General features: G+C 39.2%; 1 protein-coding gene across 1 annotated transcript; it reads left to right on the top strand.

Moving 5' to 3' along the window:
• Window positions 1-14034: 14034 nt before the first annotated feature.
• Window positions 14035-23467, top strand: LOC140363161 (mitogen-activated protein kinase 12). The gene is made up of 12 exons (XM_072449533.1): window positions 14035-14257; window positions 15832-15961; window positions 17984-18042; window positions 18219-18330; window positions 19321-19350; window positions 19430-19477; window positions 20887-21001; window positions 21126-21197; window positions 21309-21388; window positions 22021-22099; window positions 22195-22368; window positions 23246-23467. The coding sequence occupies exons 1-12, from the start codon at window positions 14124-14126 to the stop codon at window positions 23305-23307; spliced, it is 1095 nt and encodes a 364-aa protein (XP_072305634.1). The 5' UTR covers window positions 14035-14123; the 3' UTR covers window positions 23308-23467.
• Window positions 23468-24533: the final 1066 nt, after the last annotated feature.

Genomic DNA, 24533 nt, shown 5'->3' with positions numbered 1-24533 from the left:
ACATGCAGACATTACGCACACGACTCTATTAAGCTCTGGCATCTGTGTTTGGTCATTTCCTCCCGTTTTCTCGCTGTGTGGTCAATCGGGCTGAAACTGCACTGAAAACCTATCCTCCCTCTGCACTGGACTCCCGTGTACCACAGCTCCTGGTGTTTGGTTAGTCTCTTGAACAGAGTGAGACAGCACACTGCTGCTCAACTCTTATTTTACCGTATTTTCTGAACTATAAGAAGCACCTTTATTTCATAGTTTCGCCTTATACTCTGGAGCGACTTATACGTGATATTATTTGTCATGTTCACACTGGCAGCCGCAGTTCACATGACAACCCTAAGAGGGTGCTCTAGGCTCCAAGCGACGCAGAAGAAGAATCGACAAATCCTCTACTTGTTCAGAAGTGACACTGAGGGAGAAGAATTCAATGGATTTAGTGATTTGGGGTAATACTGATGCTTTGGTAGACTTGTTAGCGTGTTTTTTAAGCTATAGTCATCTGAATAACTTAATATGTTACGTTAACACACCAGACACTTACAATAGTTCTTTGTCTATGAGTCATGTAGCTGAAGGTGTTGCGTTAGCATACGTACACCTATTCACCATGTTGTTCGTTCTCTAATCTATTATTATTTCAAATTGTATCTAAAGATGAAATGTCTGTTACTGGTCTTGGATTTTATCAAATAGATGTCCACAAAAAATGTGATTTATACTCCGAAGTAATTTATAATCCGGAAAATACGGTAAGTACGCCGAGAGACAGACAATAATACCGTTACCGCCCGTTGTTACTGGAACTCGTCACTATGTTTATTTTTGTGGAAATCAACTTCTAATGAAGGGATACCAGACTAAGTTACATTTAAAAAGCTCTCGGGTCAAAATGAGACCGATGTGTGCTGTCGGCATCTAATAATAAATATTTTGTAATGTCCGAAAACCAGGAAGTAACGCTGGTGCGCTGTTAGTGTGCAAGTTTTAAGGAATAAGTCTGAACCACTGTAAACACTTTTAAGACTGTAAAACCATGTACAGCGTCTATAGGACAGTAGTTAATTTGGTTGACAAGACCATTATACAAATAAGAGAAAGGTCACACAAATGACCCCATGTTTTCAACATTTGTATTCTGAACTAACTCCCTGTTATTTTCCATATTGCAAGGCTAATGACCTACCGTTTTGAACCCTCACTAACCAAACATCCAGAGTTCATAGGGGCATAAGGGGCTGTGTTTGTGTTTTAACTCACTCATAAATGGATGACAGAACAAAGCGGTCTGAACGATGTCTTCCGCTCTCAGAATCCTCCTGCTTGTCTTTCTCCACACGGCCTATCTGCCCAAGGTCCTTTACTGAATTATGCTCTTGTGTATAGAGACTCTTCCCTGCTCCTCATTTAATAAAAACAGTCGAGTGCGTGGGGGGGAAGACGTGCTCCAAGGCCTGACATTGGCACAAAAAGCATTTATCCGTCAGATCCAGAGAGATGTAGGGAAATGTAATCCTTTAAAGCCACTTTTCAGGTTCAATACAAGGCTTACGGATGAATTTCACAAAGAACTGTCAGTGTTTTGTTGGTGACGTGCAGTTGGACAAATGTAAGGAGGCCTGAAGCAAGATAAAGATGAAAGAAGCACTATAAATATTAAACAAAAGTCATTTACATAACGTCGTGCCCCTGCCTTGTACTGTAATTAGTGAGATTCAAGCATCGTCACAACTACATCATAAGGTCATTAAGAAAGATTGCCGTCAAGAAATGTGGGTTTTATTGTAGTGGTTTGACCTTGGCCCAAGTGTTAGTCCATCCGTGTTAGGTGGGTGCAGGGAGAAGAAAGTCGACCTTGGCAATGGACGCAAGCACTGATAGGAACATAGTGAGTCAGGAAACTTGAACGTAATAAAAATAGGAGATAATAATACAGTTAACTCTGGTATCTGTTTGGTCTATTTTCGATGATGAGGCTTTCTGTGACCAAATACGGGCACAACGTCAAAGAATTTCCAAAGGCATTCAGTTTGAGATAATAACTAGGTTGGAAAGACATACAACTAAAGCTAAAGTTAAACTATTGTATTCAGAACGATTTTCAGAAAATGTAAGATTCTGTAAGTGGTTTTCAATGGAATGTTATAATCTTAATAACTTAATGTTTCATTGCCTAAAAAAGCCAGTCTGTTGCTGTATCCTTGTAGTATCCAGCATTTCACATTTGTCCGTGTAGCAATTCTAATAGTGTGATTCTTCTGTTATTTTTAATCTTCCCTAACAAAATAATGTGTACTGTAAATGGGATAAGTTGTTTTAGTCGACTAACATCATAATAAGTTAATTAAAGCTAAAGTGCTAATAAAAGCACCTAATGGAACTAGTTCATTGTTGAACCTGTAATTACAGTAAATGCCGTTAATGGTCCACTAATGTAATGTCTGTGTGTCATTTGTGTTGAGCATTCATTTGCATGTAATTACCTTTATCATTACAGCTGAAATGAAATAATAGACATCTTGCATCTTGTCTGAAGCTTTAATATATAATCCCACACGTATTCACGAGAGGAAAGCTGCCATATGCCCACGTCCGAATGCAAGACTACAGACAAGAAGATCCAGGCTGACTTAGCAATAGCCTCCGGACTTGCTCTGAATCCGACCCTAAATCCATCAGAACAATTGACAGCAATGTAAAGCAACCTGGGCTCAATCAATCCCCACAAAGTTATCTCCACTTGTGCAACTTAAATTGATGACCTATTGATTGGCAGTGACTCCCGGCTTCTTTGTTTAAAAAAAACAAAACATAATCAAATCTATTTAAAAACCATTCTGGGGTGAATACTGCATGATCTTTGCGGTTCATTAATGGCAATTGACAGTTTCTTGAACAAAAAGGCCAATAGAGAAATGCCAAGGCGTTTCTGCAGCAGGGAATCCTCTGTGAAAGGCGCAGATGGCCAGCATAGCGTAGCAGCATCCAGACACAACTGTCCAGGGATCAGGGCTGCATGGGCGTAAAGGGGATTATATCTCAGGCCAAAGGCAACTGGGAGCACAAGGAACTGGCCCCCAGACACCAACCAAATCAATACGCTAAAGGATGAAAGGGTTAAGTGAGCGGAGAGAAAGTGATAGTTTAAATGGGCACAGAACACACAGAAAGGATATCCAGGGGAAATGAAAGTTTGATTAATTATGAATGCATTTACTGGACAGGTTGTACTTAAAAAGCACTAAGAAGAATGGAAGACTACGATTAGCATGATGAAATTAAAACTAGAGGTAAATATTTGATTTGTAGAAGCACCAGTTACTGAAGATTTAAGTGAACCAAAAACATTTGTCAAACTGGTCAACAAAGTTTACTCATGATGTGATTCGTTGTGGCAAACAAAAGCAAAAATAAGAAGTTGAGGATTGTATTTTAAGAGATATAATGTACGTTTGAAAACACAAACTATCCAGCTCTGCCACTTTAGCATTCTCATTGTTTGAACGGATGTACCATTAACAAGTAGTCTTAGAAGGATTTTAATTGAAGCTGTAGTAAGCATTATATCAAAATGCAGATAGTATTGTGAATGTTGTTTTGAAGCTATTAAAAATTGAAATAGCAGGAATATAGTTTATAGTAAAAAAAAAAATGCTTAAAACGTGATGTTGTAAATTTTCAAATTGGGTTATAATGTGATATTTCTGCACTTTTTGTGATTATTAAACTTCAACCAAAATGTTTAAAGACATGTTTTAACTAGCGCTGCAACAATCAATCAATCGATTGATAAACTAATCAATTATTGAGATAATTGTCATTAATTTAGTATCAATCAAAACAATTGCTATCTGGACTCCAAAAAATGCCACATGTGAAAGTTATTTTATGACTCAAAACTGTTTTATTTGTTATACACCCTATCCGGACGTCCTCAAGCAGTCATAACTTCGTCTAGATCAAATTCATTAAAAATATGAATTTACAGGTATTTCGATCAGCAAAATGATTGTAAGTTTCAGCCCTAATTTTTGTCCACATGACCCAGGTCGCAACAGGAAGGTCATCTGGCACAAATACCCTCATGGTAAAACAATGAAAGTCTGACTCACTACATCAAGACTGGATTACCCAAAAACTGATAACTTCTGCTACTGTTACAACACATTCCCCCGTGCAAACAATGGGAACATCTACTGCAAATAATCAAATGTGGAGGGTTGGGTTGAGGCGCGACAGGAAGAAGAGCAGCTGGTAGCAGAGTTTGGGCGTCCTGCGGGGCGGGCTGCAGGCTGGCCTCTCTGGGGACGTGGGGCGGGGGTCTGTTGGCACATTCACCACTGTCCCCCGACCCAGTGATGCCTCAGCACAAAGGGGACACACCCCTGCCTCGAATATGCCACGCCTTATTGTGGCCCACTGTAAGAAGATTAGGTGAAACAGGATTACATTAGAGAGCGTAATCCTCATATTGTTGTATCATCTACTTATATTTTCCATTCAGGCGCGGACTCCTGATTGCTGATGGATTAAAAGCTATTATTTCTAATTAAATGTGCCTTTTAAATTTATGGCTAGTGTTTTAAATTAATGAAAGGACTTTTTTATAGTCACAATAATAAGATATATTCATTACTTTAAATGGCATCTTTTTAATTACAATGAGAGAAGCCAATATCTTCACTGCAGTTAATGTCTTTTTGGTATTGACTAATAAGTCCAAGTTTCAGTGATTGACAGCTTTAGTACGAACTCAAAGCCAAGGTTGTTGGTTGGTGGGTGGAAGCAGTAACAATATTTTAATAATAATAATTTTAAAGCAGCCATTCTTAGTATGCAATCAATAAGCTTCAATGGGAACGGCTTGATAGAAACGTACAAGCTTGTATGCAAACAAAAGCAGAAATGGTTTTGAGAAATCACAATAGAGTATAAAGCAAGAAGAACTCACATTTGAAGAAGAGAAAGTTACGATTGTCTCGCTTACAAGACCCAAACAAATAAGAGTGGACAAACTGGACGAACTTAAAAGGAGATAAATGGATACATTGAGGCAAATGAATGCATTAGGAAGATAATCACATTGCATTTTCCAACAGGAAATAACAAGCAATGGTTTGGAAGTGCAAAGCCGGATATGAGCTAGAACTCTGATGAATCCACTGCAAAGGTGGTGCTGGGATGGAGGTATCGGTCTCATTCAGATGACTTTATTCAATCACAGCAGATGCAATTGAGCAGTGAAAAAGCACACAGGGAACAACAAAACATACTACAAAATAGGGAAGTTACAATATCAAATTCTGGAGTTACAATTATGGTGAGGAAAAAACTCAATTTACAGATAATTCACAATTATTACGGTTGTGACCAAAATAACAGTGAAATCTTTCTTTCATTCCCATTACTGTTCCTCAAGTTTGTGACCGGCTTTGAAAAACTGACAATTTATATTTGGCTATATATTGAACAAAAAAAACTTGTATTTTTTGGTTCTTAAGACTATATTGTGACTTGACCACAATTATCAATTAACCTAATAATATTGACATCCCTATTACAAAAACATATACCACATAATGGAGCGATGTTCAGGCCAGTGATTTTTCTCTGCAATTTTCCAAAATGTAATACACTTCCAGAACAATTTCCTTTACAGTCTCAAATATGCTTCTGTTCTTTTGGACCACGCTGACAAAACAACCCTCTCCGTCTGAGGCTCTAACAGATGACGTTCCTCATGTACAACCAGGGAACAGCTCTTATCATTGTTTTCTATCCAAATACGCTGGGCCCCTCAGAGTCAGCGCATGGCCTTTTCCACGACAGAATTCCCCGGGTTGTGTTCGTGATCCGGGACAGCCCAAGACGATTAGGACGGAGTGGGCTTCCATTTAAGTCCTGAACGCTGGGGCAGTGTGATAATGTAATGATGTATTTATTAATCTGTAAATCTGAATGTAGGCCAACAATGGGAGGGTTTGGAAGGAGCAGGGTCGTGTGGGGAAGAGAAATGTGTGTATATCTTTACCAGGAGTGTTCACATTCAGTGGTTACTTATTGGTTTGCTAAGACAATAGGCAAAGAAAGGTTTAGAGTCCACTTTTCTTAGTTCCTTTGTAAAGGTTAGGGCTGGGTTAGATCATATCGCTGGTGATTTTTTTTGATATTCACGGATGATACGAAATTTGTAGCCGATTTTCCTCTCAGTTGTGACAGAGATTGTGGCTAATTGCAGCCACTAAACCCTAAAGCTTCTTGAACACTGACTGTGGAGGTTCTGCTGAGGCTAAAAGATAAACTAAAATAAAACTTGGACCAAGGACCTTCAAATGTTTTTTTTTAAATTGCCGTTAAGCAGACTTAGGTATAGTAAATTGTATCGTTATCGCAAATTTTCTCTTGTCGATTGTGATAAATGTTTCAGGCCATAACATCCTGCACAAGAGTGTAATGTTTCTGACCCTAGTGCCTGTGAATAATGTGATGTTTAAGCACTTTAAATTAACATTTAAGCTGAATGATTACATTGTGACTTGAATGTAAAAAAGTAAGCAAAGTTTGATTAATAATACATACATAAAACTGAAACCAGGAGAACCACACATATAAGCATGGTAAAAATAGAACTTGATCCAATTACTAATGTAATCAAAATTATTCAGTCAAAACATGCAAAAGGTTTTTCAGCATTTCAAATGACAACTTATGGGCTTATTCACTGAAAACAGACGCACATTAGAGATAAAAGCAGGCTTATAATAATAATGATCTTCAAAAAAGTATGGAAATTAAAGCAAATGTCATATGTTATAATGACATAATATATATATAATTATTCCTTCACTCTTGCCTGGTGATCACACATGGTGAGTGACATTGCACAATGCGAGTTATCTTGTAGAGAACCCTGTGGTCAGGGTGTGCCCCACAAGTGTTGCTGAGGAGTCCACTCCCCTCTGCAGCTCAAGAATGTGACATAAGGGCCCACCGGCAGCTGCAGAGACAGCAACAGGCACCGAGATCTCACCATCACACCACAATGTCAACATTAGCCCCATCTCAGAACTGTCTGCTGCTCACTGCACAAAAAGATACAGGACACAGATAAAGTCACATCTCTCAGTGCTGCAGGTGACTGCAGACAACAAAAGTATCTCAATCCTTGAAATCTCTTCTGCTGAACTCCCATCTCGTCTGACAGTAATCTCAACTCAATTTGTAGCAAAAAACTCTCTTTATGTTGGAAATAATTAGTTATAGAGGTCTCTCAAAAAGACCTAATGAAATCTGAGCTGTATTTTGAATAGTGCATAGCACAGAAAAGCCACAGGCTCAAACCAGCAGACAGACGTTGAAACCAGCAGACTGAAGCCATCCAAAAGGCAAGCACAGGTGACATGGACCTGGTTTTTAGTTTGCATAAAGATGCTAGAGGGAGAAACAGGATCATTTGTGTTGCAAAACAGCCCTGTGTTATTTTTGCAGAAAGATTTAAGAAGATGAATAATGAAAACAGAGTATAAAATAAATCAGGGTTTCTTCTTAATCTTATTTCTATTGGATCAAAAAGTACAAAAGTAATTTCTCAGAACTAAGTAACTTTTTTTTCTTTACTTTTAAAGAAGTTCCAGTTTCATTTGAAGAGTTTGTTTGTGCAAAAAAATCAATCTTCCCCAAAAGAAACCATTACTGCACATACAGCATATTGTAGCAAAGCACCAAATAACACACAAAGTACAAAAACAAAGAAAAGTTTAAATGAATGCACAATGGAACATCAAATTACACATTTTTTATCACTCGTGATTAAAATGCTGCCATGCTGTCAAAGTGCTGTTATGCAGCAGACTCCAGTTCCTTTTGCTGTAATTCATTAACAAGCATTCTCAGCAGGAGCGACTCCACACTCTCCAGCCGCCTGAATACCTGTAGTGTGTGCAGCTATGAATACTCCTGACAGTGTCCTGCAGAATGTGGCACCGGGGCAGAGCCGCGATGAGACCTCGTCAGTCTCACATCACCACCAGCACTGACGTCCAGTTCACACGCTGCTGAGAAGAAGTACTCTCCTTAACCTGGGGCAGGCACATTTGACTCCGGTGAATCATAACATATTGTCCTCACTGCCTGCAGCAGTCTCGATTTTATGACATGTTTTAAATTCACTGCGAGCAGCTGCAAGTAAGCCTACGAGTGTGTTCTCTCACATTGTGTGGTACAGATAGTAAAAAGCCACTTCCTGAGGATAATTATTCAAGCCTATAATATGTTAAATGGTGCTTAACCGGCTTGTTTCCACATCAGGGTAGGCAGTATGCCAAAAAAAACGTATATTAGGATTTCCTAGAGCAAAACCAAAATCAGTCTTTAAACGGTAACTAACTCACTGCCTGCTTCTTATGAGAGTTCACAATGCCATGCAATTGGGTAATTCCACTCGTCACTCACTTAGAGCATGAGCTGACCAATAGGAGAAAAGGGTGGGAACAAAGTGTGTTTGAACAGAAACATACCAGCTGATGTCATGAGGCGGTGCCCTGCACTCAAGTACAAGCCTGGCCTACTAATATGGTCTACAATAGCATAAGCTAATGTTTTGTTTTTTTGTCATGCATCATCTGACGGCAAAAAAGGTGTTTTTTGTGCACAGAAAATAGGGCTAAATTACTTTTACCCTTTTGCCTTTATGCTATGGTAAAATTATGTCAATAGTCCACTAGCTACTACTACTATTCTTAAAAAGCCTTTGAAATGGAAAATATAAGAACTTTAATAATATTCAATACATTATGTAATAAAAGACTGTTATTTTTTTATCCTTCAAATATAAATATTGTGCCTTGTGTGTTCCCATTTCAGCAATGAAAGTATATAATGAAGTTATATCTAAAGTTATATCTGCCAACTATAACAAATCTCCAAATGGAGCAATGATGAGACAATATCCAGTCGGCCGAGATAGCCGATTTTCAAACTGAAAGGACAAAGCTGTTTTAAGCTGTCACAATCCCTTTGGCACATCATTCATATTTACATGTATGATTTCTGGGTTAGTGCACAGCTTAAAAAAGCTTTTTCCAGACAGCAAAGAGAAACTGAAGCCCACTGCCAAAGCACAGTCAAAAACAGTGCTGCTTTCATTTCAACAGAGATCAAATACTTCATCATGTTTATTAGATGCAGACATCGCACAGCAGCCTCATTTTGTCACCGTGTGCTGCTTTTACAAGATTCCCTCTGGTGGGGGGGACGAAATGAGCTCATTCAAGAATAAAGGCGGCTTTAATATATCACATGACCAACTTTTGCAAAGGACCATTTCTGAAAGACCAACTGCCTTGAGACAGACAGATGGGCAGCAGAAGACAACACCAGGGGACCCTTTTAGCAAAGAACAGGAAACTGATACAACTCCAGAGAAAACTAGCGCATCCAATTCAAAATTTCACCCCCAAGTAACAGTTTTCTTCTCACCTAGAAATCAGCTTTTCTGTTACCAGTGGGTCATAGGACAACTTTACACTAGTGTTTTTAGATTGCTGTAGCCTGAATCCACTACAACTTCATATCCATAACCAAACATATAGTTGACCCCCCACCGTACCGCGCAGACAAGTGGGGTAACGTGATATGGTACTTGTAGAGCCTAAAGCAGACAGATGGTCAGCCATTCAAGAACGGAGATTCAAAGGAAAGAGTTTCTGTAGGTTCAAGGCAGGGCTGCATGACCACAAAATCGAACAAAGAAAGACCACTCGACACTCTACAAATAAATGAAACCAAAGGAGAAGTTATTTTGAAAGGAAGAATTTGATTAGTTTCTATGGGAACACGTCGAACAAAGCCAAAGCAGATTCACTGTCTCTTCCTTTTTAGAGCAGTTTGCAGAACATTAGGAGCGTTTTTTTGTGTGGGGCTGTTTGATTTATTCACAGGGGCATCAGAAGTGAGCCTCCCCTATCTCCGAACAGCTGAAAGGCCGGGGCAGGGTGGAGCAAAAACAACCACCCCCCCCACAAGTACCTCCACCTGTAGCTTAAAAGAAAATGTTAAATTGGCAGAAACTCTAGGGTTATTCACGATTAAATATGATTACTAACATTGAATGATGCACCGATACTGATACAAATACTGGAACCATGGATTGGGTATCGATTCCCTATATCACGATACTCAAATGAGTAATTTTGAGAACGCAAACATATTTTACCAGCTTCAATCCAGTAAACATTGACATTTTAAAGCACTAATTTTATTTTTGTATATATTTTTGCTGTTGTAATGTTTCGGTAAGGGGTGTAGAATTAATGTTATTAGAGCCTATCATTATGGGAACGAGTTTTGATTAAAAAAAAACACTTCAACATGTTAAGTAACCAGATATCAGTTCATATTGGTTTAAATACATCCCTATTCCAAATCATTACTTATCAACATTGCACTTTATCATTCAAAGAAACACATTTTGAAACTAAATTTATTTGTATTTCATTTTCACCATCTTCATACAAAAGATCGATTATGATTAACAAGTTTCCTTTTTCCAAATAAAACCACATTAGTGTTACCAGAATTATTTGTGCGCAATATACAAAATAAACAAAAATTTGACAGCAGAACCAGAACGACGAAAGGATTTACGGAACACTTGAAATGTACTATTCAATCAATCACACGCACAATCACTTCTTTCATGCATCAGAAACAAACACTTGACAAGAAGCAGATGTACATGTGTCTTTCCCAATGACACAATAACAGCAATGATGGACCAGTGATTGAACCGTACAGCCTCTGGTTAGTGGGCGGAAGGCGGCCTTTACCACCTGAGCAACTGGCATCCCAACAGATTAGTATCATGACTCACCAGATGGTTTTAATATCCAGCTTAACACAAAGATCCTTTATTTTGAATTGGATGAACTCTCCTACTAGAATAAGAACATCAACAAGTGCCTATGACAGGTTGGACTACTCATTGAACTAAAATGCAGTTCAGATAAATATTTTATACAAATTTCATCCCAGAAAAGCATTTTTTTGTTATTATTATTTTACTTCCTGGTTGCAATTGATGACATCACAATAGGAAATTACCCAGCAACCACTGGACCAAAGCTCATCTAATTGACAAATGTGACAGCACCTTTCTTTCAATGAATTACAGTTTAAACGGTTAAAAAAGTTGTTTCTTTTGTATAAATGATGCATAAAATGAGTGTTTCTAGTGTGATGTCACTTCCTGTAATTTTCAAAAGATTTCTCATCTTTTCTCCACAAAAAGCTACTTGTTTGGTGTAAAACTATTATGTATATTTACAACAGGTAAAAATACACCAAATAAAGTCAAATGATACCGCAGTTGCTCCAGCCCTCCTAAAAAATGTTGCCCTATCCAACACATAGCATCAAACTAGGCCACAAAACATCTGAGAACAAAGGAGAATAAAATGATGAATAAACCAAAAAATGCATTAATATTCCTGGAAAAGCAGAGCTGGGCAACACAAACACATTCTTGTCCTCGGTCTGGCCTTACACGGGCCGTTGTGAGTGTCCAGGCTGAACACAAGCAGGTGAAGCAGGTATTTGACATTTGGCTCACACACATTCCGCCATCAGCTGACAAAAGAGAGGTGCCTGGCCCTCGCCCCCTGCCCTGACTGACCGCTGCAACCAAACAAGTGGGCAAACTCAGTGTTTAGTTTGAGGTCAGAATTAACCGGCTGCTTTCATATATTACAGTGTACGAAATGCAGTCAGACACGTTGACATGGCGTGCTTTCCAATGTCAAAAATAATAATGAGACAATTCCAAAATCAGACATGGGACAGTTCAATGTTTTAAAACTGATAAAAAGAATTATCAATTTCAAATGAACAAAAATCTCAAGTTTCAAATTAACAACAATGAGCAAACTATAGACTTAAACATTTAATTCATGGATACTGAATACACCAAGGGAAACAAATATTTGCACTTTACTTTATTAGCATTATATATGTGATAACTATTATTATATTTTACAGTATTATTTACTTTTACATTCTTGTATGTTGCTGTTTAGTCAGAAAAACGCAAGGCAGTATATAATAAACCTTACCTGTTGTGTTCGCCTGTTGCCCCGTGGGTGTCCAGTCCTTCTCATCCAAACACGGTCTAGTTAAGAGTTCACATCCACTCCCACCACACGCGACTGCCCTGTCCTCTCAATCCAACTAAAACAATCACACAAGTTGAAAGCTGATCGAGTCCATGAAATGTGTTGTAGAGTCTGCAGGCGTGTCGCTGATCCTCCTCCAAATACACAAAGAATACAGCGTGTTGTTTGAACGAGACGAGCGCCGGGACAGCGGACTGCTCCTCTGAATGAACCCGACTCAAGTGAGTGAGCCGCGGGCAGTTAGTCAAGACTGACAGCGGAAACAGTGGAGGTGTGGTGTGGATCCTTCAAAACAAAACCGGAAATTGATTTCTGCATAAATGTTTCTTCAATCAAATTAGTAATGTTATATTTGATTGGATTTCGTAAAAAAGTTAAGTAAATAACATGATTATTCTCAACTTATTAAGCTCCCAATATTTTTGTTGGCTTAGTGGGAAAATAGGGCTACACACATGATCAAACCAAGCATTAGTCCAGTTATGATGAGTTAACAGCCTCGATGAAAAAAAGCATTAAGGATATAGGCCTTCTTCAAAGTAATAGAGCTAATTGTACCCAGGCCTACAAGTGTTGACAATGTTTAGGTTATCAGCTTATGTAGACACAATAGCCTAATAATTAGAATCAATCATCAATTCACTTTAGCCTAGGCCAATATCTTGAATACAATATATGATTATGCATATTTACTTCTTATAGACCAACCTGCTTATAGCCCAACATAATGTTTTGAATTATGGAACGTTTCTACCCTCTGCTGGACAATAAGGTGTATTAACGCTTAATTATATGGCCGTGGCTGCAGAGCCGCGGCGCGGTCAAATGGCCCAGCAGTTTCAGGAACCGCGGCACTGCCTCATGGCTAACCCTAACCCTAACCTTAACCCTAACCCTAACCCTAACCCTAACCCTAACCCTAACCCTAACCCTAACCCTAACCTTAACCCTAACCCTGACCCTAACCCTAACCCTAACCTTAACCCTAACCCTAACCTTAACCCTAACCCTGACCCTAACCCTAACCTTAACAATAACCCTAACCCTAACCTTAACCCAACCCTAACCCTAACCCGGCGTGGTCAAATAGCGCAGCAGTTTCAGGAGCCGCGGCACAAAATAACTTGTCAGTTTCGGCCGCGCGCCGCGGCTCTGTAGACACTCCCTATTTACATAAAGGGTACGTCAAAAATCCAGTGTCACATTCTTAGATGGAGAGAAAAGAAGTATGCCTATTACGACTGATCATGATTATAGGTCCAGTTGTTTCTTTGTTGTAAACGAAGACGTGTCTGTTCTGAGTGTGCGCAGTGACTCAAGCAGTCAGCCCTGGTTATTGTTTGACCAATGTCTGACCTCACTGAATGTTATCAGATCATTGTTCAGTGTTGTTAAACACTTGATCATTGTTCAGTGTTGTTAAACACTTGATCATTGTTCAGTGTTGTTAAACACTTGAGGAACCAGGGCTCTGTTCCCTCCCAGTTCTCTCTGAAAACACAGATGATCAAACCCCTTCAAAAGGGTCATGTTGGCTTTGTTCAAAGTATTGTCAAGATATACTGGTCTAATCCCTATTTCGTCCAGGAGTGTTTTTGAAAAAACGATACGTTTCAACTCTCATCCAAGAGTCATTCTCAATCTGCGAATCAAGACCGGGAACTCAGATATGTATCTTACTCAGGATCGGCTCAGGATAGACTTGTCACTCACATCATCGGGCCCACTTAAAATACAATCCTATGATGGAAATAAAAACTTGAAAACAAATAAAACATCGTAATGGTCATAAATGTAAGCTCTGGCTGTCAGACGTGGTGGTGCATGACCGCTGAGCATGTAGAGCTGAGCGCGCTCAGGGCGTGCCCACTGCCCACTCCTCCGCCTCTGTGTACCTGCCTCACCTGTCAGACGCACGGGAGAACAGACGTGACAGACACTACAGACTGTCCACATGGTGCCATGGGGTCCCCGGTCACGGACTCCCCTGTCAGAGCAGGATACTACCGCGTGGATGTGCAGAAAACCACTTGGGACGTCCCGGAGAGATACACGCAGCTCCGCTCCATTGGATCTGGCGCGTACGGGACCGTGTGGTGAGTGACACTCAGAGGGCAGACTGGCTTTACCCTTTCTGCAGACATGTCAGCTTATGTTACTCCACACAAAGCAGTAGCAGTGGTCTTTGTGAGGTCCATATATTATTTGTTATTTTAAAGAACCAAAAACATGTAGGTGCGTAAGCCTGGGGCGGTGCAAACACAGGTCATAAAAGTGAAAAGCCTTTGGGCAGGATTTACAGCAGCAGCACGCCCCTTCAGATCATAGGCCTACGGTACAATGTATGGCTGAAATCGGATTATGTCAAAACAAGGACATATTAGGCCTTCACAGAAGACATTATCAAGGCTGTAATTCATGTGCAAACACTAAGTCTAATGCACTTTGTAGTGGCTGTGTGTGTGTGTGTGTGTGTGTGTGTGTGTGTGTGTGTGTGTGTGTGTGTGTGTGTGTGTGTGTGTGTGTGTGTGTGTGTGTGTGTGTGTGTGTGTGTGTGTGATGTGACAGCCATTCTATTATTCTGTCATTAGAAGGCACATGATTATTATAATGACTTAAATTCCCAAATCACTGCAAAAATAATATATTTTGAATATCCATTGTTTTATTACAGTGCCTCGCCCATATAACCTTAATATTGACATCTTCATTTTGTCAAATGTTTTCTTCACAGAACTTCTACGCTGACTTCAATGATAGTGATAAGTGAAGGTTCAGGCACGGACAAAGTATTTTCTGTCTGATTGTTAAAGATTGCTAAACAGTGGTGCCGGCTCTGAAGGGCCCGGTGATTACAAACAGAACCTCCATTGAGGCCCCGGGCTCCTCAGCATGTCCCTGCAGGTCTGAAGGAGAGCACTGGAATCTGGGTCTGGAATCTAAGCAGGCCAACCAAGTCGCACTGCACTGTGGAGAAACAACACACAGCCATTTTGGCCTTTAACTGAAGTTGGGTGATATTTCCTTAAAAGATGGGATCCACAGGTGTGCAAACAGAGTGAGATTTAATGATAAAAACATTAGGGTCGCTTCACTGAGTTAATGTTTGTTCAATTAGGGTCACTCAATTATAGAAAACATTCCAGGTTATTTTAATCATAATTATTTCACACAAAAAGAGTGTGGTGCATTCAGATAAAATGCAAGTTGGGGACATAATACTCCAACTTGCATTTCATGGAAGTATCTTATCTTTATTCTACAACACAAAATCTACAAATCAAAGGCTTGACTATTCATTAACAAAAACATCTGTGTGCATAGAACACCCTTCAGAGTAAATGTAAATTTTTTTGGTTAAGTTTTGTATGTAATAATGTGTGTGTGTGTGTGTGTGTGTGTGTTATATATATATATATATATATATATATATATATATATATATATATATATATATATATAATATTATAAATATTAAAAGTATTTTTTTATAATTTTACTGAAACAATAACAACACAGCAACTCCCCCCCCCCATCCATGAATCTCCTTTTTGTTCTTCGTCCAGTCGTTTTGTTGTGCAGCTCTGACTTCAGCATCCTTTGTTCACCATCCCTCTTTTGTACTCTTTTGTACTCTTTGCTTTCTGATTGATCACATTTGTCTCCTCAGCTCGGCCATTGACCAGAAGACCAAGGACAAAGTGGCCATCAAGAAGCTCTACAGGCCTTTCCAGTCTCTGATCCACGCTAAAAGAGCTTACAGAGAACTGCGGCTGCTGCGCCACATACAACACGACAATGTAAGCACCTCCAGACACACTGCCGTTTTCAATTCAGGTTGAATAACATTTTTGGGATCAATATGCCAGAATTTAAGGTTAGTTATATTTTTCAGTCACAAATTGTCAGAAGTTGTGTTGGTAGCAGTAGCAGGAGAATGGCCGGATTGCACAACTCCAGCTCTTTGATATTGGTATTGTTATAGCAAACATAAAATCAGACACATAAATAATTCTCTACAATAACAGTCAATTCCTAACTCTGTAACAGTAATAAAAGCAGGTTTATTGCTGGATTTCAGGTGGTTACATAGAAGTTGATGATGTCACAATACTTTTGTTTATTCATGCAGACAGAGAAGATGTTGAACATATGAACCATAAACCAGGTCACCAATCTGTGAACAGAACAGTGAACAGCTCAATTGGCCCTTTTCACAAAAGCTCCACTTCCTGCTCCAGTCATTCCTTATGGGGAATTAGCCAAGTCCCACAAAAAATAAATCAATAATAAATGAACACGAAGCAGCGAGTGAGTTACAGATGGATAATCACCAGCAGCATGTTAAGACATTTACGTACCATGTACCGTAAATACTTTGGACATCTATATGTTTATAATAGTTAGTGGTTTTTCGCTAAGCTAATGAAACGTACAGTAAATGGAATCAATAATGCTAAAATTACACCACAAATTTAACTAACCTACTTACAAAAACACTCAACTTTGCATTATATCTACTTTATCAAGCTTGTCTGTTTTTGTATTTTTTCACATAAGTTAATGTGTGTTAGTTTTGAGAGAAAAACACTTTTATAAACGTGTAGGTTTCCTCCGGTGACATATTTAAATCGTAAGTCAAAGTGGTAACATAATATTCCCTCAGAAAATGAGTGACTGGACTTAAGAACTAGGAATAATTACTTTTGAAAAATCTGCATTTAAACAATTATGTCAATTTTTTTTCCCGCTGCCCACCATCTGTATTAAATATTATTGGCTGGTGAAATGTTGTGATGTCACATGAACCACCACCATAGTAAAGGCCCAGGTCACAGTTACAGCTCTGTGCATAATCTTGCCCTCATGCTTCAGTGTTATGCCTGTAAACAAGAAGCCAGCCCAAATGGTAATGTTAAAAGTAATAATGCATCTAAAATACAAATAGAAAATATTGCCCTACTTGACATAGTTCTAATTATAATGTATTATTCAAAATGCAGATGTTTTAACTTCTCCTCATGATGCAAAACAAAAATGTCAGAAAAGTTTCGCTTAAAGTGGTATTCTAGTAGTAGTAATAGTAGTATTCTATTGTCGTGGAGTCAGGAAAAAACAATCTAAAAGAACAGTGCATAATGTGCAAAAATGCAGTCATGGAGGTCTGAGGCACTCCATTACATTAAAGTCCTTTGATGTGACATGGACACAGCGTAAGCGTTCCCACACACAGTGTCTCCTTCAGGGCTCATTTTTGCACATATGCACTGTTCTTTTAGATTGCGAGTCGTTTTTTCCTGTCTCCATGTTATTCTGACTTGGACCTTCATGAGCACCAGTCCACAATTACTTACATCTCCATTCTTACAAAAAGGATCCTCCGATGCACTCGCCCATCCTTTTTTACTGTTCAGTACTTGTGGGGTTTATAGATAACATGAATTTAAGTCAGTTTTCCTTCAAAAATATATTCTCTCATGGAGTCCCTGGTCTATTCGGAAATCGCCATATCTAGAAATTAATCTAGAATATATGTCAATAACCTGTATATTTTCCATAGTCAACACATTTCATTCAATTATGCCTCTTATTAACAAAACTAGGGATTTTTATATGGTTTAAGTGCTTGACAAGCAGTTAAAGGTCAAGTAACAAACAATATCAACATAAATAATGCAGTCTTAAATTGTGGCTTCTAAAATTTTGGGATGTGTACCAGTTGTTTTCACAGTGAAAATTCGTATAAGAATTCTAGGAAAGCTCTGATCTAATGCTTGTTGTTCTGACTAACTGCACCATGATAAGCATTATTTTGTTGGTAGGTGATCTCCCTGCTGAACGTCTTCACCCCAGCCTCTACCTTGGACACATTCCAGACGTTGTGAGTACATTCTTGGGCTGTCGTCTCCCTGCCTGGTGCACGATGTACATGTGGGTGCTTGTGTGAGGAGTGTGGATGTCAGCATGTTTCTTCTTGTCCCTTTGGAGGCTGCTGCGTTTTCTGTTTTCACCATGGTGATAAACAGTGTGCTGATAAAGTCCACGTGTTGTTCACAGTTACATGGTGATGCCGTTAGTGGCGCAGGACCTGGGGCACATCATGAAGAAGAAGAGGCTTACAGACCGCATCATCACGTACCTCTTTTACCAGCTCCTCCGAGGGCTTAAGGTGGGGAGCCGGGTGCACACCTAATGCAAGGCGGGTTCAGCGTGTATTTTGTGCGGGTTAGTCGCAGCGTTACCCTAACTCTGGTATGGCCGTGCAGATTCACATGGTTTTGTGCGAGAACACTCTTATTACCTGATAAATGCTCCAGACAGCTGCGTTGTCTGGAAAAAATAGACTATTCCCTGACTCGCGCCCGCAGTGCTCCGAGGCCAGTATAGCTGGGCATTGGTTTTAATAACCGCACCCACCTTACAGTCCGTGTACGTCCGGCGTCATAGTGCTTCGAAGCTTTTTGTTTATAGAGACATTTTAGAGATAACCCAATCTAGCTTTATTTATCTGCCAATCCCCACTATCAACTAATAGCAGTGCATAGATTGAAAATATATTTTTTTCTGAAATTGGAAATAACTTGACAAAACTGGTCCAAATGTGTCAGGTAACAATTATTTATCCTTCAAGTAACAACAGAAATATATATAAAGAGTTTGATTAGTAATCGCAAACCTACTCACCATCTTGCAGCCAATAACCTGCAATAGTATTGGTATTGATGCATCCCTACAATAATACTGACCATTCTCAGAGGGCAGGACTTTTGTTTACTTTTTATAATGTCTGTGTGTTTTATATATATGAGTTTCAGACTCAAAGAACCGTAGAGATGTTCAGATTTATCCTTTATACATTTAAAGTGGGTATTAGTAAACAACATCTGCTGTAGAAATCAAGTTGTAGTAGTAGTAGTACTAATAGTAGATGTTGCTGAAGTAGTAATAGTTGAGGCTAAATGAAGATAATTGAGTGTCAACTGTATTAAGCTGTCGCAGTAGTGTATGTTGTAGTACAAAAATCACGGTAGTGGTAAAAGCATTACGATTTTGCAATTGTAGGGGTTGTAACCGTGGTCCCTTTGAAAACCCCTCTGACTATTTGCTGTCAGGAATCTGTGTACTTGTACTTACTATGTATCTCTATCCATTCTTGCAGTACATTCACTCAGCAGGCATCATTCATCGGGTCAGTTTGAAATACTGTATGTACCATATGCCCAAGGCTCACATATGTATACTCACACATACATGTTATTATGTCGTAGGATCTCAAACCTGGAAACCTTGCTGTGAACGAGAACTGTGAACTTAAGGTAAAGCAGACCTCTATATAAATTACAAATATTTGAAATTACTCCCTGTTTTTATTTGCCGCCAAGGCAGACCCTCTCTAAGTAAAGATAGCTGTATTTTATTTGTTTATAATATCATAGGCCTATTGCAAGGAGTGGATGGCAAACAATCCAAAATGCCCAGTTTTTGATCTTTTTTTTTCTTTTTCTTCTGAACATTTACCATCTACTCATCCACGATGGCCAGTCTTTTAGAGTGGCTCATGTTGCGCTTTGTTTCTTGCTCCTCTGGAAAGCAGGATCGGGCACTGATCTGTCTGTGTTTTTCAGTTCAGTAATTACATTGTCCTGCTCTATAACCTTGTCTATTGGCGTTGGCGATTTCCTGTTTGAGTTGCACATTGTTTGTACTGCAGCATCATATAGATAACGGATATCCTTATGTGTCTTGATTTGATCTTCCGGCTGTTTTTTTTGGAGAGTAATGTTTGAGTTGTTTTTCTCCATCACTCTATTGGTGTCGGCGAGTTGCTGTTTGCGCTGCACATTGTCCTGTACTGCAGTATTATATACTGTAGATAACAGATATTGTGTGCAGATATCTTCTTGCTGGTTCTCTTTCTTTTGGAAAGTAACATTGGGCTTTTTCAAAAGTCTTTGTCTTCTGGTCCAATGACTCAGGGACTTGGACCTGATTTTCAAGCTTGGCCGTCACTTGGCTCCAGCTGCTCCTTGAGGCCCTTGACCTCTTCAAGGGAAGCGAGAGGTCGCACCAGGGTGCTTTCCTCTGATAGAGGCTTGACCAGACGGCTTTCCTCTGTGTGTGAAGGCCTCTGGATGGTGGGGGACACCAGCTGGGTCTCCTTGGCCTCGGGCTCTTGAACACCCCCTGTTGCTGTGGGGCAGAGAAGAGCCTCCGAGTCAAAGTCCACGTTATTGAGATGTTCATCGTCCTCAGATGTTTAAAGATACCAGTGGTATCTTGCTGTCAGTCACTCGCCTTCAAGTCAGTCCAGCAAAAAGTGTTGTAGAGCCATTTTCCCTACAGCTGTTAGCATTAGCCCTTACAAACTTGTGAACAATCGAAATGTTTTTTGGTGGAACCAGCCCAACACCACATTACGTGAGGTCAAAGTCTAGTTAAAAATCATCATTATAGACCCTTTTCCTATGGCCATAAAACAAGTGAGGTTCTTGATCATTCCAACACCAGGCCTCAGTATAACATTTCATATTATTTTTGCATGGTAAAAGTTTGACTATTTATTTAAATGTTATTAAAAAGCATGCCTGTCATTAAAGGAGAAGAATTGCATTTGATTCCAACAAGCATAAAATAATAACTTTGTGGTGAAAAAACAAACACGTTATCATTTTAATCGGTTGATTTCCTACCCCAAATCTTGTGATGTGATTTGTGATGTGTTCAGATCCTGGACTTTGGCTTGGCGCGGCAGACGGAAACAGAGATGACTGGATACGTGGTGACGCGCTGGTACAGAGCTCCGGAGGTCATTTTCAACTGGATGCACTACACTCAGACAGGTACTCAACGTGGATGGCAGAGGTGCAGTAGTGATGGCTGTGCAAGTATATTAGGAGTAGTTGTAGTATATTTGATGTGATGTTTTCACCAAATAAGAAAATAACCGTAATGTTTCTTCTCCAGTGGACGTGTGGTCAGCTGCCTGCATCCTGGCTGAGATGATTACTGGACAGGTTCTCCTCCCGGGACACGATAGTATCCTCACACAGTAATACATGAAAACGCAATAAGGTGAAGAGTGGAGTTTTTGTGTGCGTGTGTGTTTTCTGAGTCCAGAGAAATTATGGCTTTAACCAGTTTACTCAGGCATTGACCAGCTGAAGAAGATCATGTGTTTGACAGGAACCCCGGACAGCACTTTGGTCCGGAAGATGCAGAGCAAAGATGTAAGAACTTTTGAGCTATTAGTTTTAGTGTGTGTAACATTTGTGTAGCATTGTGCAGTTAGCTAGCCAAAAAGATCAGAACATTTTTTTACAATGGTGCTTTACTCAGAGATGTGGTGCTCTATTGAGGAGAGTAATAAAGAAAAAAAATAATGTAAGGAATATTATGGTTTTGTTGCAACAGGCAAGAATACAGAAATAAAGAATTCAGTAAATAATAATATATTTATATTATTGATAATAATAATAAAACAGTTTTAAGAGGGGAAATTAGCATATTTTTCTGAAAAAAAAAGAAGATTAAAAGGACAATAATACCGTAATAAACCTAAGCGAACTTCTGGCCTATTTTTCATGTTACATTATTTTATTTAGAACAAGGCCAAAACACTGATTAAACACAACTCGTTTTCTCTATCGTAGCTTGCACATACAAAGGAAATACCAGTAATGATTGTTGAACATTCTCATCTTTTGGAAGAAAAATGAGGATGACTGTATTCCTCCACGTGTAGTGTCCTCTTTATTGTTGTGCAGACACAGCAACCTGTACAAAACGTTTAACTTCGGAATATAATGCAATGTAATATGTGGTAGTAATAATAATAAGTAACGTTTGGTGTATTCCTCAGGCGCAGACATATGTGCAGGGTCTGCCTCCACAGAGAAAGAGAAACTTCAGGGAGGTGTTCCCCAAAATGGAAAAACATGGTAGGATCTATTTTCCTATTTTTTGTTCTCCTTTTAATCATTCTGTGTTGATTGTTGGGCTCTGTTTGTTTGTGTGTGTGTTTGTGTGTCTGTAGCGGTGGAGCTCCTGGAGGGCATGCTTCTGCTGGACCCGGAGAAGCGTCTCACTGCCGCTCAGGGCTTGTCTCAACCCTTCCTGTCCGAGTACCACGATCCTGAGTCTGAGCCCAACTCGGAGCCCTACGATGACTCCTTTGAGAGCCTGGAGCTGGCGGTGGGGGAGTGGAAAAGTAAGCCACATCCAGTCATTTTACATGCAAAGAGGGAGGATAGATTTTAGTTTAGCTGCCCTGACAACTGACCTGAACTGATGTATTATTCATTTCAACTCAATGTTCCAATTAAAACATTCAAATCTGATTAAAATAAATGTTTTTTAGGAGTTTGAACTGCCTGTCTTTACTGGCACATTATGTCCTTCCTTAACTCTGCTGCCCCCTCCTGGAATGTAACTGTCACTAAGAGCGGACAATGACACATGTTAATGTTCTGATATTTTCAATAATTGGCAATCTTAACAGAAATGGGCTGAACTGTGGCTTTAAATGTTTTTAGTTGAGGTTAAAGTATCAGTAAAATGTGCAGTGGTGTTGCAAGGGTCTACTCTCTATTAGCCCCAAGTATAAATTTACAGGGAACCTTACAGCCATTTTTAACAGCACCAATAAACTTGGATTATTCTTTCCGCATGAACATTCCACACAGAAATGAGAGGCACAGAGAAAACGTATTTATAGTTGTATATACATTCCTGCGGCTTCAGACAAATCTGAAATTCTGAGTTAGCTGCTCATTTCCACGTAGTTCCAAAATTTTCCCTGACGCTAACCTCGCGGACGCATCACGCATAAATTGAGCTTTATCTAATCATAATGCGTTGCTAATGTATTTTTTTATTCAAAACTTTGAAACTTATAATATAGACTAATATTTTCCGTGCTTTTCCGTACAATTAATATAGTTTCACAAATAGTTCTAGTCTTGTCTGTCCCAGGGCAGCTGTAGTTAAAATAGTAGCCTACTCCCACCAGTTGTGGAGAGATTATACTGTACATGTTTAATGTATTAATTCTGTGTTTGTCTTTATTTTTATCCCTTGTCACACAGGTCTTATCCACATGGAGATCATGACCTTTGACCCTGACGATCCAAGGAAGACTGCAATGTAGACTGTACACTTATCCTGTTTAGTTCAAGCTGAACCAAATTCATGTATGACTCCACTTAAAATAGACTGTTTCATTGTTCAATGAATTCTCGTGTCTCTGCTCACAAAGTGCTGGTATAAAGTATAAAGTTGTGGTTGTTGCAAATATTTAAAGGTCAAAATGTGGTGTGTCTGTGTTTTCGAAATGGTGTGTACAGTGTAATCCAATATATTTAATCTATTGGATTCTCGTCCCCCATTTTAAAAGTGTAGAGCATGAGGGACATGCTGCGCAATTGGACTGTAATGTAAATAAACAAAATACATAAAGGAAATAAAAGTTGTTCTTTTACTAGCTGTTGCATATTATTTGTTACGCAAGGCTTAATATTAATAGCAATGATTTATTTTTTTTTATTCACATTTATTGTATAATAGGGTTGTCCAAAAAGTTTTCTCAGAGGGCTGCATTTTGAAACGGAGCAAAGGGCCGTAGACAACCAGACAATCAAGTGAACCATTAGAAATGTTGCATTTGATATAGTTTTGATGCACCTCCACACCTTTTAATAAGACTTGGAACATTAATATTAGGTTGGTATAACAGAAACATGTTTGAATTTGTCAAATGCTACTACTTTTTTGTTGTTTGGGCCAACTTAGAAGGAAGCCGGATGGCCAAAAAAGGTTGATTTGAGGGCCGCATTTGGCCCCCGGGCTACAGTTTGCACACCCCTGTTATATAATAATGAATCTGTAACTGTTACACATGAATGCCATTTTTGATTCCCACTCCCACCAGAGGACAGCACTGTAAGACATTTTAGGGCGTGTCCCACCTGATATTTTTTCAGTTGGATAGGATACAGGATACCATTGAAACAGGGAGTAAGAACCCTTTCAAATACAACATTATATGATGAGAGGGGAATGATTGTTGAGCCAGATCCTTCAGTTTTCAGTCAGTCTTGTCTGGGCAGACGATAGGACCACAGTCTCAATGATATGAATCGTTTTTTACTAATTAAAACCACATATCTACACTTGATCACTTCTCATCTAGGAGACGTCTCCAGTTGCTTATGCTTTTATACATGCTAGAATAACATCAGTAGAATAACAAACTCATTTGACCTGTCCTTATCTGAACTCTACAAGTCTTCAATTTTTTTAATGGAGGACATTCTGTCTTTAAGCATCTGCCTACGTCTCTGTCAGTGGATATAAATATCACACCGGAGATGAACT

This window comes from Eucyclogobius newberryi, unplaced genomic scaffold (assembly GCF_026437365.1).
Source record: "Eucyclogobius newberryi isolate DKJ021-1_F unplaced genomic scaffold, fEucNew1.0.hap1 SCAF_17, whole genome shotgun sequence".
Taxonomy (NCBI): Eukaryota; Metazoa; Chordata; class Actinopteri; order Gobiiformes; family Gobiidae; genus Eucyclogobius; species Eucyclogobius newberryi.
The sequence above is the reverse complement of the archived record's forward strand: the minus strand, read 5'-3'. Positions and strand labels throughout refer to the sequence as shown.

What these genes read in the sequence shown, in the direction of transcription:
- LOC140363161 (XM_072449533.1), top strand. Translation starts at nt 14,124, where the DNA reads ATGGGGTCCCCGGTCACGGACTCCCCTGTCAGAGCAGGATACTACCGC. An exon ending in GCCACATACAACACGACAAT is followed by an intron (nt 15,962 to 17,983) that starts GTAAGCACCTCC and finishes TTTTGTTGGTAG; the next exon opens with GTGATCTCCCTGCTGAACGT. An exon ending in GGCGGTGGGGGAGTGGAAAA is followed by an intron (nt 22,369 to 23,245) that starts GTAAGCCACATC and finishes CTTGTCACACAG; the next exon opens with GTCTTATCCACATGGAGATC.